Source organism: Pristiophorus japonicus, chromosome 8 (genome assembly GCF_044704955.1).
Source record: "Pristiophorus japonicus isolate sPriJap1 chromosome 8, sPriJap1.hap1, whole genome shotgun sequence".
NCBI classification, from domain to species: Eukaryota; Metazoa; Chordata; class Chondrichthyes; family Pristiophoridae; genus Pristiophorus; species Pristiophorus japonicus.
This window is the reverse complement of record NC_091984.1, coordinates 179,507,625-179,521,174: the sequence shown is the minus strand read 5'-3', so window position 1 is coordinate 179,521,174 and position 13,550 is coordinate 179,507,625. Positions and strand designations below refer to the sequence as shown.

Here is a 13,550-nt window from a genome sequence, read left to right as displayed (position 1 = left end):
TTCACTAGAGTTTAGAAGAATAAGAGCGGATCTCATCGAAACATATAAAATTCGGACGGGACTAAACAGGTTAGATGCAGGAAGAATGTTCCCGATGTTGGGGAAGAACAGAACCAGGGGTCACAGTCTAAGGATAAGGGGGGCAAGCCATTTAGGACCGAGATGTACAAAATTTTGAGCGGCCTGAATAGACTGGATGAGAAGGACTTGTTTTCCTTGGCAGAGGGGTCAACAACCAGCGGGTATAGATTTAAATAATTGGGGTGAGGTATTGAGGAGATATGAGGTGAAATTTATTTACCTGGTGGGTGCCGGGATCGGGACTTCATTGCCTGAAAGTGTGGTAGAGGCAAAAAGCCTCACCACATTCAAAAAATGCTTGGATTTGCACTTAAAATGCTGTAACCTACAGGAATACAGACCACGAGTTGAAAAGTAGTATTAGGCTGGATAACTCTTAGTCGACCGGTGCGGATACGATTGTTCGAAATGGCCCCCTTCCTTGCTGTAAATTTCTATGATTCTATGATTCTATGAATACATTGTCTTGCAAAAAGCTCTGCGCCCAGTTCCATATTTTTCTCACAGCGCTTAATTCTCTACTAGTGCCAAATGATTCCTGATCCAACTATCTATCTATCTATCTATCTATCTATCTATCTATCTATCTATCTATCTATCTATCTATCTATCTATCTATCTATCTATCTATCTATCTATCTATCTATCTATCTATCTATCTAAGAGAATACATTTTTCTGCATGCTGCTCAACCTCCTTAACTCCTCGCTTTGTACAAATAAAATCGCACCTCACAATCTCCTTATCAAGTTCCTTCTTCCCGAGGGCCTAATTGCTATTAAACCCCTTAACCCCTCAGCTTTCCCTCTCTATTATAATCTTAGGGCTTCTAAATCCCAAGCCTGAGACCATGTAATCGTTCCTGCTTTTTGACTGCACCTTTTATTTTGCTGTATTCAGCCATTCTCGTGTCTTAATCTATGGCTTTGACGCTGTTTCTATTTTTAATAGCTGAAATGCACATAGCGCAAAAGTCAGTCAACGCAGTCGATCGCACGAGTTCATGTGGATGGAGATTTGCATGATCAATTAATATTGAGTGACGTTGCGATGTTTGAAACGTCTTAAGGAGAGCTTTAGAAAGCCCAGAACCACATTCGTGTCAGGAACTATTTTGCTTCTGACCCTCACCAGAACCTTCACCATGACTGAATGGGTTCGAGTTCTCGCCGCACTGATGCTCAGTCTCCACAGTAAGTACAGCCGCTAACCTTCAGTATCGCTGCATTTTACATTGCCTTGATTGTTTTGTTGTGCTTGAGTTGAATGGACCTGAATTATAAGCGACATTGAAGGGGCTCGATTTGTGACTGATCGATAACTTGTTATTTCACCAGATACAAACGCGGATTCTGTCCTGACTCAGCCATCGTCCATCTCAACCACCCCGGGGAGCACCGTCAAGATAACCTGTACCCTATCGGGAGGCAACATAGGTAGCTGGTACACGAGCTGGTATTGGCAGAAACCCGGCAGTGCCCCTGTGCGTGTATGGTATCAAAGCTCCAGGGCTTCGGGGATTCCAGATCGATTTACGGGGTCTGTGGACTCATTGGGTAACAAGATGCATTTAACCATCTCGAACGTGCTGTCCGAGGACGTCGCTGATTATTACTGCGGTGCGATACGTATCAGTCCCGACAGAATTGTTTTCGGGAGAGGAATCACGCTGAATCTGGGCAGTAAGTAAATCACTCTCAATGTGCAACTTTGCGTTTGTCAGCTACCAGTGGTCGAAGTTTGTTTTTTCTAAATTCCCTCGATCAAAACATATCAGCGTCCGAGTCTCTCACAGTACTTACAGCGTCAAATTTGTTTTCTGTTTTGTTTCCAAATCACGCATCAAGCTGTCCCCTAACACTGCTAACACTGTGAATGAAATAACAAAAACCCATTAAAATAAATTTCTTGCTAGACTGAATTACTGCAAGTTAAGATTATTGCCCTCTAAATATATTTAAAGCGAAGTTGTAAAACAGTGCCCAGTGATATTTAAGAGTTAACAAAGCACAAAGGGCACCAGATTTTTGGGAGAGTTTAAAGGTCTTGGAGAGGTAACAGAAGCCATTTATTAATATTATACTAGTACAGATAGGTTTTCCTTAAGTCAAGAGATGAGAGAAGCTCATTTCACTCGAAGTTTGCTGTGCGATCCGCTCGAAATGTTTAGCATCACGAGTCATTTTGTTGCAGCAAATTAAAAAATACAATTTTCACTGATCGGTCAGTCGGTGACCAGAGGAGTTCAATTTAATAATATTAGTAAAAGAACGCGCTTAAAAGGGAAGAGGATCAACATGTAAAAAAAGGATCTGAAGTAAGTGCCGGAGCGGTCGAATTCGCCCTCCTTCTGAGCTGTACAATTCTATGATTCTGTGAATGGCACATACTCTTTCAGCCCGGCTTGCACCCGGTCCTTCGAGCCGTGCTACAATAAGTTCTTGATAAACGGCTGTAGAAACACATTTTCAAGTTCAAATCGATACATTTTCATTCCTATTAAAGCCCTGCCGCGATTTAATCACCATTCAGACTGCGGGAGGATAGTGTGGTGATATTCTGTTACTCATTCCCACTCCTCTCCAAACTCAATGAAAAACATTCAGTACATGATTATCATCCAATTGTCAGATGACTCATTTTTTTTATCTTCCTATCAATAATTTTGTGTGAATGTTGTTGGAACGGATTTTTGGACATATACTTGACTAGTATACGGGACCAAACATTTGTTTTATTTTCCCCTTTAATGAATTTTGTAAGGGACAATACTGATGCATTATGCTTTATATAAAAAAAAACAGTTAGACTTCAAGGTATGTTGGCCTTGAGTTATGGAGATAGGAAAGTGAGATAATGAACACCGGAGAGTTAAGTACTGGGTATGTTTGTTTATACCGGTGCCAAAAGCCTGCACTTATTTATACTGCCCTGTCACAATGCAGGATGGTTTATATCAAAAGCGTAGCCTTCGATAGTAAAAGCTTTGTAGTGCTAAAGCATGTGATGTAAAGTGACGTAATTTGTAAGATAAAAGAACCTCACTGGAGATACCAATTTGAGAAGTGGTTCAGAGACAGGGGTCTCTAATACTTCTCCCAAAACTTTGTCTTCGATTTAATAAACCTCTCTTTATATATTATACAGTCTCGGAAATATTTTTCCACAATAATGTCTTTTCAGATTTTGTACCTGCTTCTGTACTCACTCCATTGCGCTTTGCTGCTGGCTCTATGATTAGTGTCAGTGAGATGAGTAATATTGCAGAAAATACGCTATCGCTATTTTGATGTAGTTATTCGGCTACATCAGGGTCAAATTGACTATCAGGAAACAGCAAAAATCTTAAGTAATATTATCAGTTATTACATTAAGAATACATCTCTGGTACAAATTATAGTCCAAAGCACTTTCAAACTCTTAAATGTTTAGACAACAATTTAAACTGGCAGTAAAACCTGCTGAATAATCCCACGGGACTCCAGATATTTCAGTACCAGAAAGTTCAGCTAGACTCCAGGCGCTGCAGTGGTTTATACCAACTGTGACAATAGGGGTTGGTGGCTGTTCCGGACGACTCCCAGTTTCAGCCTCCAAATAGTTTCGAAAACAAAGCGACGTTCTGGGTTCCTAGGCGAACGGTTTAGAATAGGAATAGGTTGCTCCACCTGCCCGGGCAAACCTGGTATTGGTGAGACGCGCCGCTGTCGCGGACAGTACACCCCAATGCAAGAACCATTAGTAACGACCCAACCTCGAATTCTACGATTTTATTAAATCGCAGCTGTGCTTTAAAGAAATAAAGAAATGTTTCAGTCTTTTCTGCGGTGCTTTACATTACATAAAGCATTTACCGAGGGTTTGCCATTGGCAGCTGGTGCTTGTAACATATGGTCGGTGCAAATGGTCATTTAAAGAAACAGGAGATGATGACAGTCCGATTTCAACATTCTTCCACTGTTGTTATCATAGGAATAGTATTGGCATTACTTTTCATTTTGAAGTTAGGATTGGGATAATACTGATATACTTGTTCACAAAGCAGGCATTATTTGTTGTAACCTGTTTCTCTTTAATAAAAGCGTTGTGACACATTCACCCCGAATATGTCTCCAAACAGCATATTTCGATTGTGGTAGACTTATACTGATAATCTTTTGAAGTTTTACACAACATAGTTACTGTCCGGCAGTGGCGCGGAACCTTGAGGAAACGACGAGCCGAGCAGAGCGGGCACAGCAGTGACGGCACACAAGCCCAGATATTAGTGCCATATTTCCTTCAAAATTTGAGAAAGAAGCAAGAATCGAGATTAATAGTAAATTCATTAGCGTGTTTGAGCTAAATATTTCAGTATCCGTGTAGTCACTATTGTTTCAAATATTTACCCCACATTCGGATTTATTGCTTTTTAACTTCTTTTAAGTCGCAGCTTCTGGAACACAATGTCTGTGGAAAATTGAATAGGGCATGTAATTTCGATGTAATACTGTATGCCCAATGTTATTTTTATGTTTTAGAAATTATTTTCAGATCCTGTTCTTTGACAAATTATATATCAAGGCGTTGAAGCGGTTGCAGAGGGGATTTATGATAGCAGTGATGAGGAACTTCAGTTATGCAGAGAGACTAGAAAAACAGCAGAGAACATTACAGAGAGATTTAAAGAGGTGTTCAAAATTATGAATGGTTTTGATAGAGCAGATCGGACCAATGGTTTGCTTTGCCAGGCGAGTTCATAACCTGTACAACAACTGGCAAAAGAACCAGGGTGGACAAGAGAAGAAATTTGTCATACTGCAAGTTGTTCTGATCTGCAATACACTGCTTAAAAGGTTGATGGAAGCAGATTCAATAGTAACATTCAAAAGGGAATTGGGTAAATACTTGAAAAGGAAAAAATGTGCAAGGCTATGGGTAAGAATAAGGCGAGTGGGTCTAATTGGAGAGCTCTTTCAAACAGCCGACATAGGCTTGGAGGACTGTTATTAAATTCTATTTTTAATATATGCACAGAGTTTGGATTATATTTCCATGGAAATAATTTGTGTACGTTGTTTTCCATGTCGGAAAAATAGGAAAATGTTCCCGGGTTACAAACATTGTAGAACTTGATTGTAGAATTGTCACTAGTGAACTTCCTTTATTTATAACATTTCAAATACGTTTGTAAAGTAACGCCGAATTTTATTGTAAGATTTGAAAAAAGTGAAACATTGATTTCGAATTTTTATGTCAATTAAGTATGGATCTTTTTAAATTGGATTTTATGTTTCAGGTCCACGGGCTCCCTCGGTGTCCGTCCTTCCGCCTTCATCGGATCAAATCGCAGCAAAGAACACGGCGACCCTGGCGTGCTTGGTGAACGGCTTTAACCCGGGCGCCGTGGAGATTGAGTGGACTGTAGATGGCAGTGTGAGAGGGAATGGTGTTGAGACAAGTCGGATCCAGCAGGAGACGGACAACACGTTCAGTGTGAGCAGTTATCTGACTCTGCCAGCCTCAGAGTGGAACTCACACGAGCTTTACTCCTGTGTGGTTAAACACGAGTCTCAAGCAAACCCGCTTCAATCAAGTATCGCCAGATCCAGCTGCATCTGAATGATGAATCGTTTGTGTTGACCTATTATACCATTATTAACTTTCCTTTAAAAATAAATTCTATGATCAGCTATTATATATTTGAGTTTAAGTGGAACATTTCAAATCACAACAAATGTGCAGTTTGTCCGCTGGATTCCGCTGTCTCTAATTTACAGTGTGTTCACCCTGAACTCATAAAAGTTTCAATGTGATGTTACAAATACCGTAGTGGAATAAAAATGACTTCTATTATCTCGGGTACTTTATGCTTTCCTGTCCAATACCTCTCTAGCAATCCATATGAACATTTAAAATGTGGTTAAGTAGTGATGATTTATTCTTTATTCTGCACATTGTATCTAAAATCAGTGAAATCAGTCGGAATAGCAAGGTTACAGGCACGATAGATGACGATTATTTTGACATTTCGGGAAAGAAATCTTACAATATATATTTTTAAACACATTTGTTTAAATTCATAGAACTATACAGGTTGCACAGCACCGGCCATCAGGCGCAACTCGTCAGCACCGGCGTTCCACTTGAGTCGTCATAGAATCATAGAAATTTGCAATACGGAAGGAGGTCATTTCGGCCCATCGGGCTCGTGCCGGCCGAAAAAGAGCTATCCAGCTTAATCCCACTTTCCAGCTCTTGGTCCACAGCCTTGTAGGTTATGGCACTTCACGTGCATATCCCAATAATTTTTAAATGTGGCGAGGGTATCGGCCTCTACCACCCTTTCAGGCAGAGTTCCAGAGCCCCAACAACCTCTGGGTGAAAAATGTTCCCCTCAAATCCCCTCTAAACTTCCGACCAATTGTTTTAAATCTATGCCCCCTCGTTGCTGACCCCTCTGCTAAGGGAAATCGACCATTCCCATTCACTCTATTTGGCCCCGCATAATTTTATACGCCTCAATAGGGTCCCCCTTATCTTCCTCTTTTCCAAAGAAAACAACCCAGCCGATCCAATCTTTCCTCATAGCTAACATTCTCCTGGCAACTTCCTCGTAAATCTCCTCTGTAACCTGTCAAGTGCAATCACATAATTCCTGTAATGTCGTAACCAGAACTTCACGTAGTACTCTAGCTTTGGTCTAACTAGTGTTTTATACAGTTCAAGCATAACCCACCTGCTCTTGTAATCTATGCCTCGGCAACTAAAGGCAAATATTCCATATGTTTTCTTAACCACCTTGTATACCTGGCCTGGTGCCTTCAGGGATCTGTGGTCATGCGCTTCAAGGTCCCTTTGTTCCTTCTAAGTGTCCTACCATTAAACGTGTATTCCCTTGCCTTGTTAGCCCTCCCCAAATGCATTACCTCACACTTCTTTTGGATTGAATTCAATTTCCCGCTGTTCTGCCCAAATGACCAGTTTATTGATATCTTCCTGCAATCTACAGCTTTCTTCTTCATTACCAACCACACAGCCGATTTTTGTATCATCTGAAAACTTCTTAATCATATCCGCTGCATTCAAAGTCGAAAGCATTGTTATATGCCACAACAAGCAAAGGATATAGTACTGAGCCCCATGGAACCCCACTGGAACAGTCTTCCAGTCACAAAACACTCATCAAACATTACTCTTTGTTTCCTGCCTCTGAGCGAACTTTGGATCCAACTTGCGACTTTGCAGTGGATTCCATGGATTTTTGCTTTCGTGACCAGCTTGCCATGTGGGACGTTATCAAAAGCCTTGCTAAAATCCATATACACAACAACAAATGTATACCCTTATCGACACTCCTTGTTACCTCCTCAAAAACTTTAATCAAATTAGTCAGACGTGAACTTCCGTTACCAAATCCATGCTGACAGTCCCTGATTTATCCATGTCTTTCGAAATGAAGATTTATCCTGTCCTTCAGAAGAGTAGCCTTCTCCTACCCTACTTCATCTAACCCATCTGCATATCCTTAAATTCCTTTATTCCTCCTGGACGTATTTAGATTTACCTTAAAGGCGTATATGCTGTTCGCCTCAACTACTCCATCTGGTAGTTCTTGGCAAATAGGTTTGTCTTGAGTCCTTTATTGGATTTATTAGTGACAATCATATTCATGGCGCCTAGTTTTTGAATCCCCAAAATGGAAATGTAATCTATACTTTATCCTATCAAATCGGATAAATATAAATATCTCTATTCGGTCATCCCTCAGCGTTTTCATTTCTAGAGAAAAGAGTACCTACCCTTCCGGTCGTTCCGTTATAACGAGTTATAACTCGCAGTTCTAGTATCAACTGTACAAGTCTTTTTTGCACCTTCTCCAGTGCCTAAATCCCTTTTGTAATATGGAGCTCAGAACTGCACACAGTACTCTTAAGTTTGGTCTAACCAAGTTTCTATACAAGTTTAATAGACCTTCCCTTCTTTTCATTTCCATTCCTCTGAAAAAGAACCACAATCTTTTGTTGCATTTGGCATGGCCTTGCTAACTTTCGTTGCTAATTTTAATGATTTGCGAATTGATACCCCTAGATGCATTTGCTCCTTTACTCCAGTTAGACACTTATTTTCCAAGGGGTATGTGGCCTCCTTATTCTGCCTACCAAAGTGCATCACATCACACTTGTCTATATTGAAATTCATTCGTCATTTACTCGCCTATTCTGCAAACATTATCCCTGTGTTATATGCAACAGCACCAGTAGGTGGCAATGTTGCACGACATATATTTCATACTGGAGTGTGAAGCACAATTTATTTATTGTAAAATAGACAATTTTGCACCATTAGCAATATAACAATTTTACCAGAATTATAACAAGAACATGAAACACATTTTTGTTGGCCAGATTAGCCATTATTCTTTCAATAGACATTTTGATGCTTCAACAATAACGACTGCAATAACTTGAATTTATATACCAAGGCATTTGACGGAGACCAGCTCATATAGGAGTTAGGTTTTTAAGTTCATCTTCACACTAACAAGAAACTTTGTATTCCTTCAGTACACAGCCTTCTTTGTTCAGACCCATTTTTCAATAGACATAAATCGCTAAAAGTAGCAACACCAGCTGTTACGTCAATAAAGATTGCAAACAGAATTATAGGATAGTACAGGATACTTATCTTCTTCCGGATGACATAGACAGGATGGTGAAATGGGCAGAAGCATGGCAGATGCATTTCAATGTGGAGAAGTGTAAAGTAATGCACTTTGGAAGGACTAATATGGAAAGGCAGTAAGTGGCACAATTTTGAACCGTGAAGATGAGCAAAGAGACCTTGGTGCCCATAAACACACGTCCTTAAAGGCGGAAAAGCCATTTGATGAGGTGGTTTAACAAGCATATTGATTATTTGGGTTTATATATAGAGGATTATAATATAAAAGCAAATAGATCATGCTAGAACTTTATACATTACTGGTTAGGCCTCATCTGGAGTATTGTGGACAATTCTGGGAACCACATTTCAGGGAAAATGTAGAGGCATTAGAAAGGATGTTACCACGGAAGAGGAACTTCAGTTATGAGGAGAGCTTTATAAGTTAGGAATGTTCTCCTTGGAACAGAAATGGTTAAGAGGTGACCTAGTAAAGGTTTTCAAGATGATGAGAGGTTTTGATAGAATAAATAGGGAACAAATATTCCCTCTGGCGACTGGGTCAATAACCAGAGGTCAAAGATTCAAAACCATTGGAAAACATCTAGAGAGGAAATGAGAGTATTTTTTTCATGCAGAGATTTGTCGGGATCTGGAACACACCAGCTGAAAATATGGTGGATGATGATTCCATAAATTATTTTTAAAGGGAGTTAGACAGCTACTTGAGGATGAGGAACTTACAGGGTAATGGACAATAAGCAGGATGTGGAACTAAGCAAGGCTGCTGTTTCAAAGAGCCAGTACAGGTGCTGTATGCTTCTATGATTCCATGATTCTATGAAACAATATACTGGGGTTCATATCTAGAGTAAAGGAATTCAAAATCAAAGTGACAATGTTAAATTTATATAAAGTCGAGGAGAGAGCTCACTGTGAGCACTGTGCTCAATACTGGTCTCTGTGCTAAAAATTGACGCACTGGAGAAAGTGCAGAAAATGTTTAAAGGGAGGTTACTAGAATTCGGAGGATGAAATTAGGAAAATTGAACAGCCTGGGTTCTTTTCTCTGCAGAACAGAAGATTAAGAGGAGACCTGATAGAGGTCTTCACATGTATGATTGGATTCGCTAGGGTGGACGTGGAGAAATTGTTTCCACTAGAGGGTGAGCCAAGAACAAGGAAGCATAAATATAAAATAGCCATAAACAGATGAAATAAATAATTTTTTGAAGATATTAGTTGGCAATTGGTTGTGAGGTAGGAGAGGAAGAGTAGGGATCAAGGAGTTGATTCAAATTGCTGGGATATGAAGAGAGGTGCGCCCCAGTGATCTGTGTTGGGGCCGCAGCCTTTCACCAAATATATTAAAAACATGGATGAAGGAATTGAGGGTTGTATATTCAAGTTTGCAGAGGTCACTAAGTTAGAATGCAGATTAAATTGTGTGGATTGAACGATAAAGTTGCATAAATAGCCTAAGTGAATGGGAAAACTATTACAGATGAAGTTCAATGCGGGAAATGTGAGGTCATCCACTTTGGGTCTGTGAAAGATAGCTCAAAATATTTTGTTAATCGTGCAAGACTAGGAGCTGTTGTGAAACAAAGTAATTTCAATGTCGATGTACACAAATCACTAAAAGGTAGTACACAGGTACATAAAGTAATTAAAAAGGCTAATGTAATGTTGCAGTTAAAAAGTGAGGAGGTAATGCTTCAGATGTACCGTCTTAGTCGGTCCTGAAATGTCGCATTAATTTTTGGGCAGCAAGCCACTGGAAATAGTAATTGACCTTGGGTACAGAGCTGGTTCACCAGGTTGATACCAGGCCCAAAAGGATGAAATCATGCTGCATAAACATGGCTCCTAATCTCTTGAGTTTAGAAGGTTGATCGAATCGAGTGATTGAAAATGATTAAGGGTTTTGTTATGGTCGGCATAGAGCAAGAAGGCATAATCTTCAAATTAGAGCTAGGCCAAAACACATTCAAACCAGGATAAACTTTTTCCACAAAAGTTGCAGTAGAAATCTCAAACTCGTTGCACCAAAAGACTATGGATGCTGGGTCAATTGAAATGTCCAAGATTAAGATCGATAGATGTTTGTGACGTAAGGGTATCAAACAGTATGGTAAAAGGCGGGCAAAAAGAGTTGAGATACAGAACAGCCACGATCTAATTGAATGGCAACACAGGCAGAAGAGGCGAAATGACATACATCCGCTCCTGGGTTCCTATGTTTTTCTTAGGAGAATTTTCTTTACAGATAAAATGGTGTGAATGCAATGTTCATTCCCACGTGAAATAGTTGAAACAGATAGCTTTGACACGTTTAAAGGGAGGCTTGTTGCATACGTGAGGGGGAAGGGACGAGAGGGACTTGGGGGCAGCGTGGAAAGATGGAATTGAAATTGGAGGAGGCTCGTGTTGACATTAAACACAGCATAGACCAGTTGGGAACGATGGCCTGTTTCTGTGCTTGAGCTTCTCTGTAGCGAACCCCGATTTAAATATCACGCAAGCATCACATTGCATTGATTGCCAAGAATTAATATTAATCCGACTTCAAATCTGCTGAGAATACGAAGTTGGAGAGTGTTTCCGATCACAATTCCTGGTTGTACAAAGTTATTCCCTCCCAATGTAAGATAAATCGAAAATTCGTGTTCATTCATAGAGCTGCATGTCCCAAGTCCAACTGGACAAGAAAATCTTTCACCGGGATTTATTCCGATTGAAAGAGATGCCCCCTCTCTGAACAGAAGTATCGCTGTGGAGCAGATTCAATTGAACTGCGATTTTTCGCTCCCAAATAATTAAGAAATGGAGCCGGGTAACCGTGGCTAAAACAAACTCAAACGGAATACATGAGCTTTTGGTTCACATTATTTTCAATAAAATATCGGTCAGATAAAGCCGCACTTTGTTTCCTAGAGTGCTGATGATAATACTCAATGATACTGAACCCAGACAGTACCTCTCGTGTAAAATGCATAATGGTAACAAGCAGCAGTGTGAACATCCAAGAGAGCAATGACACCTCCCAGTATGTCCTCCAACAGAACTCCAAATAGTAACCTACCTAGTGTCTCCTTCGCACCCGGAATACCACACAATGAGAACACGACGTGAACTGTCTGAATCGGAGAATATATGCATGTTTAGATTACTAAGAATAAAAACAAAAAAAAAACAGATTCAGATAAAAATGGATGAAAGCACAGCGCGCTTCTCACACTCAACTGCTCGACTGTGTAAAAAGTATCCATTCCTGTATTTGATTGATTTTCTCAGGCATTTATATATTTGAGAAGTAAAATACAGAAAATATCGAATTCTAAAATGGGGCGATACGTTGAGGCTTAATGTAGAGCGTTATTTTGGGATTTGAAAACCGGTAAGATTGAGACTAAACCAACAGTAGTGCACCTCACCCTATTTATATTGAACATGACCAACAATGAAAAATAAGTGAGTGACGAGTATTTAATTTAGTTCTAGGGCCGTGCAGTGAGCATGTGGTTTATTCGAGTCCAACTTTGTGTTAACATTGGTTATATATCTTCGTGGCACCGCGGGTGAAGATCACAGGTGATCACAATTTGTCGAACGATGTAAATGCAATTTTGAAGATTCCGCTGTTCAGTATTTCTAGTCAACTCGTAAACCCTCTAAAATAACGTCTCCTGTGCTTATAATTTCATCTGGAAAATTCAAGGAACTCTCTACAAACATTTAGGATAGGGCATTACTCAGTGACCAGAGTAATTCTTTCCCTCTGGAGTCACTGTACTTTCCGTATCATTACAAACTTTGAATTCAGTTATCGTCAAGGTATTTCAATGGTAATTGCAAAAAAAATAAATGAAGTCTCGCAATGTAATCCCCAAGTACAAAGTTTCCGAAAATAATTTTGAATGAGTCACTCCTCTAAGCCAGTGGTACTGGCTACCCTTGATCGGCATCTTTTTGAACAGTTTCAAACTTGCAGTCCAGTTGAACTTTGAGTTAAGGAGACTCCCTTGAGCTCATTGCTAATGTCTTAATGTGCCTGCATTAAGGTAATTAACAGGTAATACTACATTTATTTATTCATCGGAAACTTACGGGGTTTGCTTCCTTCCAGCCTGGATTTGTGAAAGCATATTTTCTAAAGTTGCCTTTCCATTTCATATTTATCAATTTTTCATTTTCCAGTTTTTGTTCCGTTTTGCTTCACTTCTGCTTGGATGATGTGGAATTGGTATGGGTGGAATTGCGGAATACCAAAGGGCAGAAAACGCTGGTGGGAGTTGTGTACAAGCCATAAAACAGTAGTCGTGAGGTTGGGGAAAGCATCAAACAAGAAATAAGGGATGTGTGCAATAAAGGTACAGCAGTTATGATGGGCGTCTTTAATTTACATATAGATTGGGTTAACCAAACTGGTAGCAATGCGGTAGAGGAGGATTTCCTGGAGTGTATTAGGGATGGTTTTCTTGACCAATATGTGGAGGAACTGACTAGAGAGCTAGCCATCCTAGACTGGGTGATGTGTACTGAGAAGAGACTAATTAGCAATCTTGTTGTGCGAGGCCCCTTGGGGAAGAGTGACCATAATATTGTAGAATTCTTTATTAAGATTGTGAGTGACACAGTTACTTCAGAAACTAGGGTCCTAAACTTAAGTAAAGCTAACTTCGATGGCATGAGATGTGAATTGGCTAGAATAGACTGGCAAATGATACTTAAAGGGTAGATCGTAGATAGGCAATGGAAAACATTTAAGATCACATGGATGAACTTCAATAGTTGTACATCCCTGACTGGAGTAAAAATAAAAC

The 13,550-nt window shown here is 39.9% G+C and overlaps 1 protein-coding gene across 1 annotated transcript; it reads left to right on the top strand.

Moving 5' to 3' along the window:
• The first annotated feature begins 1,225 nt into the window (after positions 1-1,225).
• LOC139268250 (immunoglobulin lambda-1 light chain-like) lies at positions 1,226-5,682 on the top strand. Its single transcript, XM_070886297.1, has 3 exons — positions 1,226-1,274; positions 1,419-1,763; positions 5,360-5,682. The coding sequence occupies exons 1-3, from the start codon at positions 1,226-1,228 to the stop codon at positions 5,680-5,682; spliced, it is 717 nt and encodes a 238-aa protein (XP_070742398.1).
• Positions 5,683-13,550: the final 7,868 nt, after the last annotated feature.

Coding starts and splice junctions, on each gene's coding strand:
- LOC139268250 (XM_070886297.1), top strand. CDS start 1,226: ATGACTGAATGGGTTCGAGTTCTCGCCGCACTGATGCTCAGTCTCCAC. Junction 1,275..1,418: donor ACTGATGCTCAGTCTCCACA/GTAAGTACAGCC, acceptor TTATTTCACCAG/ATACAAACGCGGATTCTGTC. Junction 1,764..5,359: donor AATCACGCTGAATCTGGGCA/GTAAGTAAATCA, acceptor TTTATGTTTCAG/GTCCACGGGCTCCCTCGGTG.